This window comes from Bubalus kerabau, chromosome 20 (assembly GCF_029407905.1).
Source record: "Bubalus kerabau isolate K-KA32 ecotype Philippines breed swamp buffalo chromosome 20, PCC_UOA_SB_1v2, whole genome shotgun sequence".
Classification (NCBI taxonomy): domain Eukaryota; kingdom Metazoa; phylum Chordata; class Mammalia; order Artiodactyla; family Bovidae; genus Bubalus; species Bubalus kerabau.
In genome coordinates, this window is record NC_073643.1 from 59,381,224 (window position 1) to 59,402,223 (window position 21,000).

At 49.4% G+C, this 21,000-nt stretch overlaps 1 protein-coding gene and 2 long non-coding RNA genes across 3 annotated transcripts; 2 read left to right on the forward strand and 1 right to left on the reverse strand.

The window, feature by feature from the left end:
* Window positions 1–83: 83 nt before the first annotated feature.
* LOC129634770 (uncharacterized) lies at window positions 84–7,808 on the forward strand. Its single transcript, XR_008705892.1, has 3 exons — window positions 84–215; window positions 627–764; window positions 7,489–7,808. It is a non-coding gene; the product is annotated as an uncharacterized LOC129634770 (long non-coding RNA).
* Window positions 7,809–7,813: 5 nt separating this feature from the next.
* LOC129634769 (non-histone chromosomal protein HMG-14) lies at window positions 7,814–9,031 on the forward strand. Its single transcript, XM_055557020.1, has one exon. It carries the CDS (start codon window positions 7,931–7,933, stop codon window positions 8,234–8,236), a length of 306 nt encoding a protein of 101 aa, XP_055412995.1. The 5' UTR covers window positions 7,814–7,930; the 3' UTR covers window positions 8,237–9,031.
* Window positions 9,032–19,390: 10,359 nt separating this feature from the next.
* LOC129635031 (uncharacterized) lies at window positions 19,391–20,733 on the reverse strand. Its single transcript, XR_008706083.1, has 2 exons — window positions 20,381–20,733; window positions 19,391–19,533 (listed from the first exon to the last, which is right to left on the reverse strand). It is a non-coding gene; the product is annotated as an uncharacterized LOC129635031 (long non-coding RNA).
* Between the last annotated feature and the right edge of the window lie 267 nt (window positions 20,734–21,000).

Here is a 21,000-nt window from a genome sequence, read left to right on the forward strand (position 1 = left end):
GCTAGTGTTTAGTGCCATCTTGAGAAGGTCTAAAACGCCACGCCATCTTGAGTGGGGCGGATTGGGTGTGGCGAAGGCGCCATCTTGGGAAGGGCGGAGTGAACTAACATGATTATCTTCCTAGTGAAAAGAAAGAAACTTTAGTAGGCCTGGAAAGATCTAAACACCCTTTGAAGACCTGCCGTTCGCCAGGCACTGCTTGGTGCATCTCACAGGTTAATTTATTTAAAATCTTACAGAACTCATATGAGCTAAAGATTAGCATATTAATTCTAGTAGAAATAACAACAGGAGAAGGCAATGGCACCCCACTCCAGTACTCTTGCTTGGAAAATACCATGGATGGAGGAGCCTGTTAGGCTGCAATCCATGGGGTCGCTAAGAGTTGGACACAACTGAGCGACTTCACTTTCCCTTTTCACTTTCATGCATTGGAGAAGGAAATGGCAACCCACTCCAGTGTTCTTGCCTGGAGAATCCCAGGGACAGGGGAGCCTGGTGGGTTGTCGTCTGTGGGGTCACACAGAGTCGGACACGACTGAAGTGACTTAGCATAGCATAGAAATAACAATCATAATAGCTAATGTTCATACACTGCTTACTTTGTGTCACTTTACATATTTCAGCCGGAGAAGGAAATGGCAACCCACTCCAATATTCTTGTCTGGAGAATTCCAGGAACAGAGGAACTTGACAAGCTGCAGTCCATGGGGTCACAGAGAGTCGGACACTGCTGAGTGACTAACACACACGTATTTCAGCTGGTAAGAACAGGGACTCCAGAAGTCGACTTCCTCGGTTCATATCACTCCTTCACCACTTATTAACTGTGTGACCTTAAGAAAGTTAGTTACTTTCTCTGTGCTTTAGTTTCCAAATGGGAATAAAATAGTACTTACTAAATGGGGCTCAGTGAAAATTAGATGAAGTAAATGAGCTAGTCGATAAAAATATTCATGACTGTGCTATTCAGACTAATGACAGGCCCCAGATGTCCATCTTCTAATCCTCAGAACCTGTCATTATGTTATCTTACATGGCAAAAGGGAATTTGCACATGTGATTAAATTAAAGATTTTGAGATGAGGTTATCTAAGTAAGTCCAATGGAATGCAGGATATCAAATCAGTTAATCCTAAAGGAAATCAACCCTAAATATTCATTGGAAGGACTGATGCTGAGGTTGAAGCTCCAGTACTTTGGCCACCTGATGTGAAGAGCTGATGTATGAAGACCCTGATGCTGGACAAGATTGAGGGCAGGAGGAGAAGGGGCGACAGAGGATGAGATGCTTGGATGGTGGCATCATTGACTCAGTGGACATGAGTTTGAGCAAACTCTGGGAGATGGTGAAGGACGGGGAAGTCTGGCATGCTGCAGCCCATGGGGTCACAAAGAGCCGGACACGACTGAGCGACTGAACAACTACAACAATCACAAGGGTGTTTTATGTAAGAGGGAGGCAGAAAGGTCAGAATCAATGAGAGACATCTGAAGTCACGACACTACGGGCTTTGAAGAGGCAGGATGGGACCCATGCTGAGGAATGCAGGCAGCCTCTAGAAGCTAGAAGAGACACGGAACTGAGTCCTCCTCTAGAGCCTCCAGTGCAACACTGCTGATACCTAGATTTCAGCCGTATAAGGTTCATTTCAGACTTCCCACCTCCAGAACTTTCAGATAAGATCAGATCAGTCGCTCAGTCGTGTCCAACTCTTCGCGACCCCATGAATCGCAGCACGCCAGGCCTCCCTGTCCATCACCTACTCCCAGAGTTCACTCAGACTCACGTCCATCGAGTCGGTGATGCCATCCAGCCATCTCATCCTCTGTCGTCCCCTTCTCCTCCTGCCCCCAATCCCTCCCAGCATCAGAGTCTTTTCCAATGAGTCAACTCTTCGCATGAGGTGGCCAAAGTACTGGAGTTTCAGCTTTAGCATCATTCCTTCCAAAGAAACCCCAGGGCTGATCTCCTTCAGAATGGACTGGTTGGATCTCCTTGAGAATAAACTTGTGTTGTCTTAAACCACTGTGGCGATGTGTTATAGCCGCAGTGAGAACCTGTGCGAATGATGACGACCGCAGCGACAGCACGTGTCCGCCTTTTTTCATGGATTAGCTCATTTAGCCCTTGCGAGGGTCCCAGAGGTGGGAGCTATTTATCCCATGTTACTGAGGAGGAAAATGAGGCCCAAGAGGTTAAATGACATGCCAAAGGGCATTTGCCAACTAGTAAGTAATGGACCAGTGTTCTTCCCTGGAGAATCTGAAGGACAGAGGAGCCTGGGGGGGCCACAGTCCATGGGCTCACAAAGAATCGGACACAACTGAGCGACTAAGCATGTATGCACGCACAAGTGATGGATCCCAGTGTCAAAAAATAACTCAAAGACAGTGAGTTATTTATTTGCATGCTATTTACTTGTAAAGAGAAGAATCTTTAGTTTCTTTGCCAGCCGGCCTCTGGTAGTGAGGCTGATCAGCGTTCTGATCGTCCACTGATAGAAAGACAGAACATTTAGTTGTTTATGGATGCCCCAGAAGACCTGGAGAGTTTAGCTTTCTCTGTGTGAGGTGTCAGCGTCCTTGCCACCATCTCCATGTTCATTGTTGTTGTTCAGTCCATAAGTTGCGTCCAGCTCTTTCTGACCCCATGGACTGCAGCACACCAGGCTTCCCTGTCCTTCACCGTCTCCCAGAGCTTGCTCAAACTCATGTCCATTGAGTCGGTGAAGCCATCCAACCATCTCATCCTCTGTCACCCCCTTCTCCTCCTGCTTTCAATCTTTCCAAGCATCAGGGTCTTTTCTAATGAGTTGGCTCCTCCCTTGTTCATTAGACAGACCATCACCCTTATCTGAAGTCCTCACTACTGTGGCATCCAGCCTGATTTCAGTTGCCTTCCAAGCCATTTCAGTGACCAGGAGCAAACCAATGAGTCTCCCCCATCCCCCCAGCCCCTGCACACATCCACGTCTGGAGAAGCACAGAAAACTTAATCTGGATTGACCAGAATACCCTCCTGGCACTCCAACCATTTTTCACATACTCTGTTCCTCAAATTCTCCTCTTCCTTTTATGCTTTCCAAATGTCTGGGTCTGTCTAGAATTGCCTTCCTCTAAGGGGCAACAGAATGGGAAAGACTAGGGATCTCTTCAAGAAAATCAGAGATACCAAAGGAACATTTCATGCAAAGATGAGCTCGATAAAGGACAGAAATGGTATGGACCTAACAGAAGCAGAAGATATTAAGAAGAGATGGCAAGAATACACAGAAGAACTGTACAAAAAAGATCTTCACAACCCAGATAACCACGATGGTGTGATCACTCACCTAGAGCCAGACATCCTGGAATGTGAAGTCAAGTGGGCCTTAGAAAGCATCACTACGAACAAAGCTAGTGGAGGTGATGGAATTCCAGTGGAGCTCTTCCAAATCCTGAAAGATGATGCTGTGAAAGTGCTGCACTCACTATGCCAGCAAATTTGGAAAACTCAGCAGTGGCCACAGGACTGGAAAAGGTCAGTTTTCATTCCAATCCCAAAGAAAGGCAATGCCAAAGAATGCTCAAACTACTGCACAATTGCACTCATCTCACACGCTAGTAAAGTAATGCTCAAAATTCTCCAAGCCAGGCTTCAGCAATATATGAACCGTGAACTTCCTGATGTTCAAGCTGGTTTTAGAAAAGGCAGAGGAACCAGAGATCAAATTGCCAACATCCTCTGGATCATCGAAAAAGTAAGAGAGTTCCAGAAAAACATCTATTTCTGCTTTATTGACTATGCCAAAGCCTTTAACTGTGTGGATCACAATAAACTGTGGAAAATTCTGAAAGAGATGGGAATACCAGACCACCTGATCTGCCTCTTGAGAAATTTGTATGCAGGTCAGGAAGCAACAGTTAGAACTGGACATGGAACAACAGACTGGTTCCAAATAGGAAAAGGAGTTTGTCAAGGCTGTATATTGTCACCCTGCTTATTCAACTTATATGCAGAGGACATCATGAGAAACGCTGGACTGGAAGAAACACAAGCTGGAATCAAGATTGCTGGGAGAAATATCAATAACCTCAGATATGCAGATGACACCACCACCCTTATGGCAGAAAGTGAAGAGGAACTCAAAGCCTCTTGATGAAAGTGAAAGAGGAGAGTGAAAAAGTTGGCTTAAAGCTCAATATTCAGAAAACGAAGATCATGGCATCCGGTCCCACCACTTCATGGGAAATAAATGGGGAAACAGAGGAAACAGTGTCAGACTTTATTTTTCTGGGCTTCAAAATCACTACAGATGGTGACTGCAGCCATGAAATTAAAAGATGCTTACTCCTTGGAAGGAAAGTTATGACCAACCTAGATAGCATATTCAAAAGCAGAGACATTACTTTGCCAACAAAGGTCCGTCTAGTCAAGGCTATGGTTTTTCCTGTGGTCATGTATGGATGTGAGAGTTGGACTGTGAAGAAGGCTGAGCGCTGAAGAATTGATGCTTTTGAACTGTGGTGTTGGAGAAGACTCTTGAGAGTCCCTTGGACTGCAAGGAGATCCAACCAGTCCATTCTGAAGGAGATCAGCCCTGGGATTTCTTTGGAAGGAATGATGCTAAAGCTGAAACTCCAGTACTTTGGCCACCTCATGCGAAGAGTTGACTCATTGGAAAAGACTCTGATGCTGGGAGGGATTGGGGGCAGGAGGAGAAGGGGACGACAGAGGATGAGATGGCTGGATGGCATCACTGACTTGATGGACGTGAGTCTGAGTGAACTCTGGGAGTTGGTGATGGACAGGGAGGCCTGGCGTGCTGCGATTCATGGGGTCGCGAAGAGTTGGACATGACTGAGCGACTGATCTGATCTGAAGGGGGCTTCCCTGGTGCTCAGAAGGTAAAGAATCTGCCTGCAATGCAGGAGAGCCGGCTTTGATCCCTGGATCAGGAAGATCTCCTGGAGAAGGGAATGGCAACCCACTCCAGTATTCTTGCCTGGAGAATTCCCATGGACAGAGGAGCCTGGCGGGTGACAGTCCATGGGGTCCCAGAGAGTTGGACAGGACTGAGCAGGTAATGCTTCCACTTTCACCAGGTACAAAAACCGAGGCCACAGCCCTCTGTTCATCACCATGCTGTGCTGTCTTCCTGGGATGTCATGTTCTAAACCGGATGTCGGGCCACGGTGTCTCGAACATAGACCTGGATTTGTTCTGGAAGAGAGGGGATGGCAGGCCCCTGGTCTTGAGAAGCACAGACGATTTCCTCCATGCCCAGGCCCAGCTGAACTGCACCCCTCTGCTTACCTTGAGAACCTCACGTCACCCCTCTGAGCCTCACTTCTGGCACCCAGTTGCGTGCACAGATGTTGGAGGTACAGAGGAGTGTGGAAATGGTGTGCAAGCCGCAAAGTGCTGTGCACGCATCTCTCTGGGGACGCAGAAGTTCACTCAGCGCCAGTTTTCTCACCGCAGAAGGCTCATGCGTGGGGACAGGCTGTGTTATGACGCTGCATATTTTGCAGTGCTTTGAGCTCCAGCTTCTGCCCCAAGCCCTGTTGGGTCCCCCAGGGGTGAGGCTGGGTGCGAGAGCAATTATCTTCTTCCTTTTCCCCTCCTATTGGACTTTAATGATCTGTCAGATCTCCTAGGGACTGTAAATAAAGGGGCAGGAGAGGTGACTTTTGGAAACTCATGGCAATGACTTTCCCTGAGAGCATGGCCACCCAGGCAGGCTCTTATTTTTAAAGTGGAACCCTGCAGTCTCTGGCATGAAGTTTCATAGCGACGGGGTTGCAAGCTGTCGCCCGTGCTGCCATGGTTAATGTTTTAATTGGTAATTAAGTCAAGAGGTCTAATTCAGCCCAGGCTCCTTTTGGCACTGAGTGGTCTCTCTCCACATAGTCTCCTGTTTCCTCAAACGGAAAATGTGTCTCTCCCAGACGCATCCCACCTGCAGTGTCTTAACTTTTGTTCCGTCTCCCACACATTGTCTCTGATCCCAAGTTACTCAGCAGTGTGGCTGGATCAGCCAAGTCCAGTGTGTGAAAAAAAAGATTAGGTCCGATCTAAGCAAAATTAGGTTCTAAATATGAGCAGAGCATGTGGTATAAAGATACCCAGACTCATGGCCTGGATGACGAAGATGCTCACCTTTATTAGGATCAGGCACAGAATCAGGTATTGGCATTACCTCATGGACTCCTCACAACAGCCTCGATGGTGGGTGCTGTTATTATTTTATTCCGCACATGAGGCAACTGAGACTCAGAGAAGTTGAGTGACTAGTCCATGGTCACGCAGCTAGTCTTGGCCCCAGGATGTGATCTCATGAAGCCTTCTTCCAGGACCTCACACTGTCCTCCTCCTGTGGATCTGAGTATATATTCACCATACTCATTCATTCATGTAATCGTTAATCCATTCAGCTTTACTGGAGAAGGGGGACATCTTTATGGGAGCTGACCCCAGAATATTTCTGCAGTTGGACACAGTCATTACATCACTGCAGACAGGAGGGACCCACCAGGTAAATGCCAGGAGGTCTGATGGGGCAAGCTGGGACTGGGCATGGATCCTTTGGTGCCCTGAAAAGCCCACCCGAGCTTGCAAATCTAGGGTAACCAGATAGTTAGTGGGGCTTTTCCAACAGCCTGAGAAATCAATGCTTGCGGCCGTCACTGAAAACAAGAGGTGCTAAGAACTCTACAACCTTGAGAAAACCGCCAACAAACAGGGCCAAGTGCTGCCTCCCAACTTCAACCCCACAGCTTCTTATGAGCAGGAGAAGATGCTTTACTACGTCTTGCTTGTGGTCCTCGCCCTTCGCACGTCTGGAGATGGAAATGATCCAGGTTCCTTTGCGGCCCCAAGTCTGATCTGAGGATGTACTTGGAAGGAAAAGGCCCGGAACCACATTCCTTCTGCAGACACTCTTGGGTCCCAGAGCCGGGGCCTGAGCTATTTATTGTGGACGCCCTGCTGCCTCCTCTCACTTCCTGCATGGTCTGCTGCTGCTGCTGCTAAGTCGCTTCAGTCGTGTCCGACTCTGTGTGACTCCAAAGACGGCAGCCCACCAGGCTCCCCTGCCCCTGGGATTCTCCAGGCAAGAACACTGGAGTGCGTTGCCATTTCCTTCTCCAACGCATGGTCTAGATGGACGCAGATAGAGACAGGGCGGGAGAGGTGCCCATGGGGGATGGACCACGACTCTCACAAGAGAGATGCTAACAATGGCTACATGCCTCCTGGTTCCCACAAGGGAGGGGCACGCTGCAGGGAAGCTGCCGCCAGCCAGCCAGCCAGCCAGGACCAGGATTTTGGTGGGAGGGAGCTAGGTCCAGTCTTGGAGGGTGGGGAAGGCCTAGGATGGTTAAGAGAGGGAGACGCAGAGGTTGCCTTGATGACCAGGGCTGTTTTCATGAGCACACATCCTCCGTCCCTTCATTCCATGAGCCTCCCTCCACACCCCAAATCCCTCTTCTTCCTTCCCCCAGAGTTCACCCTCAGAACAACACACACAGGGACTTCCCTGGTGGTCCAGTGGTTAAGAATCCGCCTTGCGAAGCAGGGGACATCGGTTCGATCCCGGTTCCGGGAAGATCCTCTATGCCTTGGGGCAGCCAAGCCCGTGTGAGAACTACTGAAGCCTGAGCACCCTGGAGCCTGGGCTGTGTGCAACGAGAGAAACTGCTGCAGTGAGAAGCGCTCACACCACAGCTGGAGAGTAGCCCCCACTCGCCGCAATTAGAGAAAGACTGCACAGCGACGAAGCCCCAGCACAGCCACAAATAAATAATTTTTCTATTTTAAGAGAAGAAGCAGCCCAGCAGCTCGGGCGGCGGGAGGAGCGGCAGCGGTCAGGCTACTCCGCTTCGCGAAGGCTCTCGGCGCGCCGTGGCCCTCAGGCACCCGGCTCTCGCCCGCCCCGTCGCCACGATGCCCAAGAGGAAGGTCAGCTCCGCCGAGGGGGCAGCGAAGGAGGAGCCCAAGAGGAGGTCGGCGAGGTTGTCAGCTAAACCGGCTCCTGTAAAAGTGGAAACGAAGCCAAAAAAGGCGGCGGGAAAGGATAAATCTTCAGACAAAAAAGTGCAAACAAAAGGGAAAAGAGGAGCAAAGGGAAAACAGGCGGAAGTGGCCAACCAGGAGACTAAAGAAGACTTACCTGCAGAAAATGGAGAGACTAAAAACGAGGAGAGCCCAGCCTCTGATGAAGCAGAAGAGAAAGAAGCCAAGTCTGATTAATAACCACACACCGAGTTCCTGTCAGTGGTCCCTGTTTCCCTTCTTGTACAATCCAGAGGAATATTTTTATCAACTATTTTGTAAATGCAAGTTTTTTAGTAGCTCTAGAAACATTTTTAAAAAGGAGGGAATCCCACCTCATCCCATTTTTTAAGTGTAAATGCTTTTTTTTAAGAGGTGAAATCATTTGCTGGTTGTTTATTTTTTGGTACAACCAGAAAATAGTGGGATATTGGATACGGGAGGCTTTGATTGTCTTGGGTGTCAGCTTAACATTCCATAGACGGGGGTAGCTTTTATATCCTGTAACACAAAAGCATACTAAATGACAGTTGGAGTCAGTTGTGCATTTAATGTCTTGAACACTTTAAATTACTTCTCTTCCCATATTGTTTTGGTAGAATTATTTCCTACAGCAAACCACTTTTTGATCTTGGCTCTCCTGGTCAGAATTTTGTGCACTATACTATAACATCTTTGGTCGTGGTAGTCCAGTTTTCCTAGTAACTTGGTTAATGTGCTGTGAACGATTGACAGTTTGGGTATGTAGTGTATATGATATTAAATTGTGAATCAGTGGGACTTATGATGTAACAACGTATCAATATTTGAAGATATTGGTACTTGATATCCTGTTAAGAAAAGTTTGCTCCAAATTTTAAGCTGGAAAGTCACTGGAATAACTGTTAAGAATAATAACTACATGATATTTTAGATTTTTGGTACATATGTGAAGAATTGTGTACAAATGGAAATGTCTGTGTAGTGATCCTCAAAACAACCAATAAAATCTCAGTTATAAAAGAAAAAAAAAAAAAAAAAAAGAGAAGAAGCAAAGGCTGCCTGGGTGACCAAGAGTCTGTTCGTGAAAGCACCTTCTCCATTCCTTCATTCCAGAGAGCCTCCCCTGCACCCCGACTCCATCTTCTTCCTCCCCGAGTTCAGCCTCCACATGACACACGCAGGGAGTTGACTGTTCTGCTTTTATTCGAGCATTCCATACCCAACACACGACTAACAAGGGCCTGCTCCGTGTTGGGAATCATGCCAGGGGCTTTGCACATGCTCTCCCCATTTACCTGCATAGCAGCCTGGGGGCTCTGGGGAGGACTTTTACACCCATTTGACAGATGAGAAGAGAGTGATGGTGACTCACAGCTGAACCAGAATTCCATCCAGGGATATTGACTGTAAAGACTCTGCTCTTGCAACTCATAACCGGCTACTCATTCATTCAAAAAAAAGTGATTTTTGACACGTGCCAGGTGTTGTGCAAGGCGCCGGAGGTATAGAAATAAACGAGACGGGCACGGCGCTTGCCTCTGTGTCCTCAGGTGCCAGTGGGAAGACTGACCCCTCCATCACAAGGTAACGGGCACACCAGCTCGCGGTAAGTCACGGCCGTTGTGAGGACAGAGAAACATGAGTGGTGGCAGCGATCTAATACAGACTGCGGCCAGGGAAGCTGTCTCTGGGCAGGTGACATTTCAGCTGTACCTGGCGGACTTCCCTGGTGGCGCGGTGGATAAGAATCCGCCCGCCAGTGCAGGGGGCATGGGTTCCACCCCTGGCCCAGGAAGGTCGCACGTGCCCCACAGCTGTTGAGCCCGCAAGCCTAGAGCCTGTGCTGCAGCAAGAGAAGAAGCCAGTGCCGTGAGAAGCCCACACACTGCAGTGAAGAGTCGCCCCTGCTCACGGCAACAGTGAAGGCCCCGCCCAGCCAAAGGTAAATGAAATAAACTGAACCTGAGTAGCTGGAAGAGCAAGAGGAAAGGTATTTAAGGAACTGCTGTGTTAGTCGCTCAGTTGTGTCCGACTCTTTGCGACCCCGTGGACTGTAGCCACCAGGCTCCTCTGTCTGTGGGATTCTCCAGGCAAGAATACTGGCATGGGGTACCCTTCCCTTCTCCAGGGGATCTTCCTGACCAGGGCTCGAACCCAGGTCTCCTGCACTGCAGGCAGATTCTTTACCATCTGAGCCACCAAGGAAGTCAAGCTGTGCAGTGGCTGTGCTTTTTTTCTTTTGGGGGCTGGGGTGGGGGCTTCCCTGGCGGCTCAGATGGTAAAGAATCCTCCTGCAGTGTGGGAGACCTGGGTTTGATCGCTGAGTCAGGAAGATCCCCTGGAGAAGGGAACGGCTACCCACTCCACTATTCTTGCCTGGAGAATCCCACGGACAGAGGAGCCTGGTAGGCTACAGTCCACAGGATCGCGAAGAGTCGAACATGACTGAGTGACTTTCACTTTCGTGGATTCTAACTTTTCATTGAAGGAACATCAGTGGTGTACCCACTGCCGTCACAGCAAGGAAGGCGCTGGATCTGCAGGAGAGGCGACCTGTAGACCCAATTCTGGAATGCTTGGGAATGCCTAAGTTGGAAGCTGAATCCCAGGGCAGGTGGAAATTGTAATTTCTCTCATATCAGGACAAAGTTGCCTGACTCGCCATCTTGACTTAGAAGTCCAAATAAAGAAAATGATATCCACCACTGTTCTGGTTTATGCATCACTAACCTAACCTGGCCATAATTGCTGAGAAGCAATTACCTCTGAGATCTCCATTTTACAGGTGAGGAGGCTCAGAGAGGTTAAGCGACTAACCCAAGGTCACCCAGCTAGAGATGAGAGGATTGAGACCCCAAATCAGACTTCTCTGACTCCACAACCCATGTGTTGCTGTGTGCGTGCATATGTGTTTACATAATAAATTCTAACATCTTCCCCAAACTTCTTTCAAAAAATAAAGCCAAGATAGCCCTTTACTTTCATCCAAGGCTGGGATTTATGGGGCTGTCCATCCAGGTCACCCAGAAAAGGCTTGGGAAGCCAGCACACCCCTCCCCTCGCCTCCCTCCCAGAGTCCTGTGTTTGGGTAACAACGCCTTCCACAGACAGTACATATTTAAGTATCTCCAGGGCCCAGAACATCTGCTGCACGGATGCTCGCGTCTCCTCCTGCAGGTGCGTGGTTCTGCGTGGGCGAGAAGACGCGCTATAAATGTCAGCAGATATTCACACCCGACTGTCTAAGAATTGCCATGCCTTTGCAGAAGGGCTTGTGTCTGCAGCCGCAGGCGTGGGAGTCACGCCCCCTCCAGGGATCCTGCGTCTGTGGTTGGCGTTCTTGGGATCGCTAACGCGTAGGGTCGTGGTTTGGAGCGGTGGGAGTGCACACAACCCGGCCAGAAATGAACCAGCCTGTGGAACCCAGGCAGGGAGTCCGCCCGCGGCCGCCCGCGGAAGGGCAGCAGGGTGACGACGTTTTCCAACGGAGCGGTCTGCTTCCTGCTCCCCAAAGCTGTTGTGGGGAGGGGTGTGGCGGGGGCGGATGTCTTCTCGGTAATTTAGAGGGAACAAAGAACCAAATCAAACGCGGACTCTTACCAGCTCTAGGGAGACTCATCAGTGTGAGAAGCAGTTTATCATAAAGGAATTGGGCTTCTCCTCACGGAAGTAATCAACGTGGAAGGCTGTCTAAGCCTCACAACCAGTTTTGAAAACAAGCCAGAGTGAGTTTTACCAAGGCTTCTGTTTATTCCTCTCCTGGACCATTAGGGAGACAGTTCTTCACACTCACTGTCCTCAATGGGGCTGTGTTCCCAGCCTTTGGTCTATCACATTGTCCTGGGAAGAGACTGGACCCGTGGGTGCCTTGCTGGGCCATTTAAGAACAGGGACAGGCCCCTGGTAGCCAGCTCTAGGGGTTGACTGGGTACCTGAGGTCTCTCTCTGTCCTGCGTCCAATCTCCCTTCTGCTGAGAGGACTCCAATTTATTGCAGGGCACCACTGTTGCCTCAAGTCTACTTGGTTTGGGAGGAGCTGACCTACATCTAGTCTAAAGATGGAGGTGTGACCCAGCCCCAGCCAATGGGCAGATTCCATTGCCATGGTCTCAGTCACTGGTCTGAGGGTGGGCACGTGACCCAGATCAGTCCAGTGAGAGACAAGACTGGGACCGTTGCTGGAGCTACTGGTGAAAGAGAAGTTCTCTTTTCATAGGTGTTGCTAACAGCCAAGAGTTGAGGCTGGGGCTGCTCAAAGTCATCTTGCCCCTAAGAGGGGAGGGCCTGTCACAGAATAAAGCTGACCTAGAGGAAAGTAGAGCACTGAAGAAGAGCCATAGACAGCTTCCAGATGCCATCTGCAGAGCACCTAGATCCAGCCATGCCTGAAGCTGTCATGGCCCTGGAAAGTGTTACGTAAGTGAAGCCATATATCCCTCTGTGATCAAGTCAGTGTAAATTGGGTTTCTAACACTGTCCACCAGGAGAATCTTAACTCACACCAGGCATTTACTTAACCAAGGGATCTGATGCTCCCAAGAAATCAGGGCAGGGCTCAGTTCAAGGGCAGACTGAGGGTGCCTGCTGACAGACAAGAGGCTTGAGCCTGGTGGACACTAAAGGCCCAAGCCCAAGGCTAGGAATTTTCCTGCATGTTGTGTGGTAATCAAGACCAACACTCTGTGTAAAGATGCCCAACACCGTGAGTCATCAGGGAAGCCCAAATCAAAACCACAATGAGATACCACTTCTCACCCGCTAGGATGGCTAGAACTGTTTTTTTTTTTTTTTTTTTAATGGAAAAAGGCACATTGGCAAGGATGTAGAGCCCTCATACACTGCTGTAGCGAAGGTAAAATGGAGCAGCTACTTCGGAAGGCAGTCTGGCAGTTCCCCAAACAGTTAAATACAGAGTTACCATGTGACCCAGCAATTCCCCTCCTAGGTCTGAACTCTAGAAAACTGAAAATATGTTCATCCAAAAACTTGTACACAAATTATTCACAGCAGCACTGTTCATAATAGTCAAAAGGTGGAGGCGACCCAAATGCCCATCAACAGATGACGAACAAACAAAAGACGGATAAACAAAATCTGGTCTACCCACGCAATGCGATATTATTCATCCATAAAAGGGTGGTGTGGTGGTACAGCTACCGCACGGGTGAGTGAGCCCTGAAACATCCCACTGAGTACAAGCAGACAGGCGCTCAGCCAGACGCATGGGAGTCCATTTATAGTTAGTGGTGTGGACAGAGGAGCCTGGCGGGCCACGTCCATAGGGTCGCAAGAGCCAGACACGCTCAGCCAGACGCATGGGAGTCCATTTATAGTTAGTGGTATGGACAGAGGAGCCTGGCGGGCTACGTCCATAGGGTCGCAAGAGCCAGACACGACCTAGCGACTAAACCACCACCACCAGCATTGATGTCCAGCGTAGAAAAATCAATAGAGATGGAAAGATTAACGATTGCCATGGAGTGGGGAGTTTCCCTGGTGGCTCAGATTGCGAGAGACCGGGGTTCGACCCTGGGTCGGGAAGATCCCCTGGAGGAGGACATGGCAACCCACTCCAGTATTCTTGTCTGGAAAATCCCAGGGACAGAGGAGCCTGGCGGGCTGCAGTCCATGGGGTCCCAGAGAATCGGACACGACTGAGCCACTTTCCCTTATGGAATGGGGAGGGAGGAATTTGGACTGGCTGCTGGTGGGTGTGTTGTTTCTTCTGTGGGATATGGAAATGTTCTGGAATTAGATAGTTGTACAATATAGTGAACATACTAAAAAAAAACACACACGCACAGAAATGTATACTTTAAAATGGTGAATTTTATATTATGGGACGTGTTATCTTGACAAATGCTATATAAAAGAGAAAGAGAAAAACCTGCCGTGCTGGGAAGATCTGAAAGAATGGGCAGGATCTCCATGTAAAGGAAGTTGGTGAGAGGGGAATGGCTCAGGGATGAACGCCTAGGTGAGAGTATAAGGAATTTTCAGTTCAGTTCAGTTCAGTTCAGTCGCTCAGTCGTGTCCAACTCTTTGTGACCCCATGGACTGCAGCACGCCAGGCCTCCCTGTTCATCACCAGCTCCCGGAGGCTACCCAACCCCATGTCCATTGAGTCGGTGATGCCATCCAACCATCTCATCCTCTGTCATCCCCTTCTCCTCCTGCCTTCAATCTTTCCCAGCATCAGGGTCTTTTCCAATGAGTCAGCTCTTCACATCAGTTGGACGAAGTACTGGAGTTTCAGCTTCAGCATCAGTCCTTCCAGGGAATATTCAGGACTGATCTCCTTTAGGAGGGACTGGTTTGATCTCCTTGCTGTCCAAGGGACTCTCACTCAAGAGTCTTCTCCAACACCACAGTTCAAAAGCATCAATTCTTCGGCCCTCAGCTTTCTTTATAGTCCAACTCTCACATCCATACACGACCACTGGAAAAACCATAGCCTTGACTAGACGGACCTTTGTTGACAAAGTAATGTCTCTGCTTTTCAATATGTTGTCTAGGTTGGTCATAACTTTCCTTCCAAGGAGTAAGCGTCTTTTAATTTCACAGCTGCAGTCACCATCTGCAGTGATTTTGAAGCCCCCAAAAATAAAGTCTCTCACTGTTTCCACTGTTTCCCCATCTATTTGCCATGAAGTGATGGGACCGGATGCCATGATCTTAGTTTTCTGAATGTTGAGCTCTAAGCCAACTTTTTCACTCTCCTCTTTCACTTTCATCGAAATGTTCTTTAGTTCTTCTTTGTTTTCTGCCATAAGGGTGGTGTCATCTGCATATCTGAGGTTATTGATATTTCTCCCAGCAATCTTGATTCCAGCTTGTGAATTTTCCACAGTTTGTTGTGATCCACACAGTCAAAGGCTTTGGCATAGTCAATAAGGCAGAAGTAGATAAGGAATTTTAGGCTGATTTTATTTTCTGTACAAATGCCCCATGTATGCCGGGGTTGAATGTCCAGCACTTAGCCACCAGGAACCCAGCAGTGGATGTTCCAGGCAGTCAATCTGACCTTGGGTTTGCCTCAGTGTGGGGAAGCGAGCTGGCCCCAGCCCGTCCATAAATGGCAGTTCCCCATGGAGCTGGAGCATTGCCCAGATCAAAGATGAGGAATGGCATACTCGGGTCCCAGGGGAAAGGTGAAAGGTGAGGTGCAGAAACAAGTGTAACGAGTGTCAGGGTTTGTGGACTGAAGAAGATGGGGACCATTCCACATAATTCCAGCTCCCCTAGAAAAGACAATGTCTTAAAACCATCTGCCTGCAATGCGGGAGACACGGGTTCGATCCCTGGGTCAGGATGATCCTCTAGAAGGAAATGGCAACCCGCTCCAGTATTCTTGCCTGGAGAATTCCAAGGACAGAGGAGACTGGCGGGCTACAGTCCATAGTGTCGAAAAGAGTCAGACTCGACTAAGTGACTAACACTTTCACTTTTCATCCCTTAGGGGACCTCTCTGGTGCTCCAGTGGATAAGACTCCAAGCTGCCAACACAGCGTTCTAGGGTTCGATTCCTGGTCAGGGAACTAAGATCTCACATGCCATATGGTGTGGCCAAAGATTTTGTTTGTTTGTTTTTAAATCCCTTATGGGTACACAGGGCTCTGTAGCTTACAGATACTAATGATAACACTTGCAGCCCTGCCCCCCTGCCTGCGGCTGCAAACACCCATGACTCTGCCAGCAAGTGCTTCTCTGGGTGCAGGAGTAAACCCGGCCCAGGCACAGGGCAGTCTGTAAACGCCTGGGAGTTAATGCCCAGCAGCGCCCCTGAAACAACCATCAGTGGCAGCTGCTGCATCAGTACCCCAGCCTCCCCCGGTGACGGGCACACCTCTGAGGGGAATCCTCAGCCATCTCTTGGCGTTCTCCAGCAGCATCGAGTCCCACTGCCCACAGCCCGCTCTTTACTTCCCCTCCTGTTTCCTCTTCACTTCCCTGTTCCTTCATCCTTACAGCCTGGAACACCTCCCAGGTAATCTACGCCTGTGGACATCTCAAGTCGCAGAGTCTGCTTTGGGGGAACCCAGCCTCGGGTAAGAGCTAGCATCTATTTGCACGTCTACTCTGCTAGGGATAACACTACACTCTACATGGATCGTCTCCCTGCCCTTACAGTACCTCTGAGGTCAGCACGGTTACACTCATCTGTTGCTTAGTCTCTAAGTCGTGTCTGACTCTTTGCGACCCCATGGACCATAGCCCTCCCGGCTCTTCTGGCCATGGGCTATTTCCCAGGCAAGAATACTGGAGTGGGTTGCCATTTCCTTCTCCAGGGGATCTTCTCGACCCAAGGATCGAACCCAGGGGTCCTGCTTTGGCAGGCAAATTCTTTACCACTGAGCCACCAGGGAAGCCGGATACTCATTTACCCAAATGAGGAAACTGGGGCTCACGAAGGCTAAGCAACTTGCTGCTGGCTGACAACTCAGATTCAAACCCAGGCTGAGCAGTTTCTAATAAAACCATCTCTTTACTGCACCAGGAACCTCCCTGTGGCCTTGATATAAATGTGCAGTCGCGTTTGCCTTGAGTGCTGACTCCGGTCACTGTGTTGAGGAGGATTCTGAGGCTTCATTCATGCTCCGTGTCGAGGAGTTGGACTTTATCGTTGATGTAGCTTCTCGTTCTGTTTCCTTCAGGAGACTGGCTCCTTCCGGACTCCTTGTGATTCCATAGGCTGCCAGTCCGGGGGACCAACACCCACTCCCACCACTGAACACATGGCCCATGCTGGCCAATCTGAGATCTTTCCTGAAATGTTCAAATTGGAGGGAGAGGGGCATGCTCTCAACTTTTCCCCCAGGTTCGTAGCAGAAAGGAGGTAACCTCAGAGTTGCCAGCTTCTAGTCACCAAGAACCTTGCCTGAGACTTTAATGCCAGCAAACATTCGAACACCTAAGGGATAGATGAAGAGGGGAGACGGGGACCCGATGAGGTTCCCAGGAGAGCCCAGAGCTTCCCTGCCGCCTGCAGCTCCTTCTCTGGCTTTCTGAGGTACTCCAGTATCCGTACAATAAATCCCGTTTTCCTCAAGCTGATCTCTTCCAGCCAGAAGAATCCTGACTAACAGAGTGTCATGATTGATTAGTAATGTCTGCCTTGGGCATGTGAGTAGGGAGCAGAGGTTCACATGTCAGATATTTCCCATTCCTGGCTAAGGGTTTGTTTGAGACAGTGAGCATGAACCATGCTTATTATTCCTAAAGCAGTAAGAATATCACTCGTGCATGCCAAGTCACTTCAGTCGTGTCCAACTCTGTGCGACCCCATAGACAGCAGCCCACCAGGCTCTGCCGTCCCTGGGATTCTCCAGGCAAGATCAGAGCTAGTCAAGGCCAAACCCTTGATTCAAATCCAGGCCATTGGTCTCTGGCCTGAAGTCTTTCCACCACACCACTTGCTTATTCACTCATTCATTTACATGGTACATTATTCCATATACAGTGATTTGGCTAAAACCTCAACAGCATGTAGTCAGGCATGGTTCAAAGCACTTAGTACACTTCACTCACTTGCCAGTTTCTCTGTTAACTAGAAGGGCAGAAAAATAGGTGGATGAGGTGTTTCCTGACCTCAAGGAGCTCACGGTCCAGTCAGTAAGATAAACACGTAGGTGGTAATTAATAATTTCATGTTCACGTCCATGCTCTCAACCTAACGATGCCAAGACTCAGCTTAGGCATCACCTCCTCCAGGAGGCCCCCCTGGGTGTTCCCAGCCTCTAGGTGCTGGGGAGCCCTGGCTGGTCCATCTCTGATGCCCAGTTGCCAGCACCAGGCCTTTTCCAGAGTGGGTGCCTGAGAGTATTTACTTCATTAACATACACTCGAAAGTCTCTGGGGATGCATGGATGGATGAGGGAAGGAGAGACCAAGGGTCTCTCTCCAGGGTCAACAGGAAAGCAAATCTCTGGTAAAGAATCCTCCTGCAATGCAGGAGACCCCAGGTTCCATCCCTGGGGTGGGAAGATCCCCTGCAGAAGGGAAAGGCTGCCCACTCCAATGTTCTGGCCTGGAGGATTCCATGGACTGTGTAGTCCATGGGGTCACAAAGAGTCAGACACGACTGAGCAACTTTCACTTCCCTTCACTTTCATTAGAGATGAAGACACTAAGCCAGTCTGATAGAATAAACACTGAAGAAACAGTGTCACAAAGGAATATATTTTACGTGATTCAAAAAAAAAAAAAAGGAATATATTTTACGTGATTCAAATGAAAGAATGAACATTTTAAACAACACGACACCAAAACAAACAAACAAACAAAAAAACCCAAACCACAACGAGGAATGTGTTCCCAAAGACCATGCATAATTAAAAACTCTCACATTTCAAGACCCTCAAGGACCGAACTAAGGCAACTTGTTTATGGTTTGAGTGGCGCCACCGTGTGGCAGAAGTGCAGTATGACACAATTGTCGAGGCCTGCCTGCTTTGAAAATGCTTGAAACTTGAATTTCCTTCTTCTCACTGGTGCCTGTGTGTGTGTGTGCGCGCGCACGTGCACGTGCGAAGGGGGCAATATTTATATCCCTTTCCATTTTGCATTTAAAATAGGACTTTGTTAACGTTTTACAAAGCACCGCCTCAACTTCACGCAGAACGTGCCTCCCCCACCCGAATGTCAGTCTGAAGGTGTGAGGCCCCGATTTGCTGCTCCCGGTCTGGGATGGGTCCCACAAGCCCACATGCTCACTTGACCACCCCTTCTCTCTTGGATCCAAACCCAGGGAGGGTTTTGGAGGCACAAAGCCAGGGCAGGCCTACAACCTCAGGGGTACCACCAACACAATAGCAATGCCCTCTCCCTCAGAGGCAAGCCCCTCGCTCTCAGTTCTGGGGTGGCCCCACCTTCGTCTTGAGGTTGGGATCCAGGACATCTCAGACTATCCAATCACATATCCAATAAGTCAAAGCTGTGGATTTTTTTCAGCAGTCATGCACAGAGGTGAGAGTTGAGCGCCAAAGAATTGATGTTTTTGAACTGTGGTGCTGGAGAAGATTCTTGAGAGTCCCTTGGACTGCAAGGAGATCCAACCAGACTAGTCAATCCTAAAGGAAATCAGTCTTGAGTATTCATCAGAAGGACTGATGCTGAAGCTGAAGTTTCAATACTTTGGCCACCTGATGCAAACAGCCAATTCATTGGAAAAGATCCTGATGCTGGGAAGACTGGGGGCAGGAGGAGAAGGAGATGACAGAGGATGAGATGGCTGGATGTCATCACTGACTCAATGGACATGAGTTTGAGCAAACTCTGGGAGATGGTGAAGGACGGGGAAGCCTGTGTGCTGCAGTCCATGGGGTCGCAAAGACTCCGACACGCAGAGCGACCGAACAACTAACTGAGCACTTGCTGTGTGCCGCTGGTGCAGAGAGGGTCCCTGTTCTCGTGGAGCTCTGTCCAGGGAGCTGCTTTCCCACCAGATCCTGCTCTTGACAAGCTCCGTCTCACGTTGGCTACGTGGTATTCAGGCAATTCCAGCCCTGTACTTTCTTGGGGGTAAAGGGAAATCAATCAATGTCAATCATGTTGCAGGAGCATCAGCTGTGTTCCGATCACCCACCCCTTGGGCCCCTCGGGTTCTGGGGATGAAAAGACACGTGAGTTGCCCCATCGTGAGGGATCTGGGATGGCCCCAATTGCAGATATTTTGGTCTGTGATTCTACAGAGTGGTTCCCAGCTTGGGAGGACAAGGGTCCCAGCAGCCTCTGTCAGTGTCCTGCAAGGGGCCCTGGCCTGTCCATCTGGTGGTGCCCGAGGCCCCTTTCTGGCTGCTGGACATGCCGGCAGTACACTGTCCCCTGGGAGCAGCCCCAACCAATGGCTGCAGAGAGTCGGGGAATAAGTGTGCCAGCCCCCTCGCCCTTCAGGTAGGACAACTCTGAGCTACTTCCTCCCTGACCCTCAGCTAAGTCTCCACGGCTTTCCGCTCCAATTGTCCACATCTGAGCACTCTTTGCTGGCTGCCTCCCCTGTCTCACCCGGGCTTTTTCAGCCATGCACCCTGGCTCCCTTCCCAAGGAAAATGCACGCACTTGAATTCTCCACTCAGGGTCTGCCTCTGAGGGAACCCAAACTAAGACAGAGGAATATTTTTTAAAAGCCCCAAAGGCGATCCCAAGATCCTTCCTTCTGTCCTGCTGAATTAAGAACCCCTCCAGCAAACCATCGGAAAGTCAGCTTGCCTGGGATTAACTCCCAGCAATGCCACTAGCCAGCTGTGTTACCTTGATAAGCTACTTAAGGCATCTGAGCCGCAGTTTTCCTACCTGTCAAGGAGAGTGTCTCCTTTCCCAAGCACTGTGAAGATTCCCTGAGAGATACATGGACTCACTCACCTTCAATGGACGTGGACACTGAGAAAACCGTCTATGATCTTTTAAATGTCAGGAAGCATTACCTTAATATACGTGTCACAAAAATCTCTGTCAGATTGCTCTGATTTACTTGCTATGTAGGTCACATAGCAAGGAAATGCCTGAAAAGTACAATTTAATGGCCACTTATTAAGCTCTTCTTCCCTTGGCCTGGAATGATGCTCTGGAATTATAAATGAGAAGGACCCTTGTTCCCTACCAGCTGGAGGAGACGCAAATAAACAAATAATTGTATGGTGTGAAAAGGGCTCTAAGACGCATCTATGGTAGGCACTTGTGGGTTTTGGCTGCTGGGGTCCCCTCTTGGCCTGGGGGGACCCTGAACTTTCCCTCCAGAAGTTGTTCCTCCCAACTCTAGTTCCTGGACTTCAGGGGGTGTCATGTGACTCCAGCTAGGCCAATCAGAGCTGTCGATCCCCTGGTCACTGGGATTGGTCCAAGGACCAGCACGTGACCCAGGACTGACCAATGAGACTCAATCCTGGGACTTTCACAAGTTTGCTGGGAGAGGCAGCCTTGGACTGAACTTCAAGCTGGGAGGTGAAAGCTGAGCTTGGAGGGGTTTCTGGGGGCTGCCTGAG

What these genes read in the sequence shown, in the direction of transcription:
- LOC129634769 (XM_055557020.1), top strand. Translation starts at nt 7,931, where the DNA reads ATGCCCAAGAGGAAGGTCAGCTCCGCCGAGGGGGCAGCGAAGGAGGAG.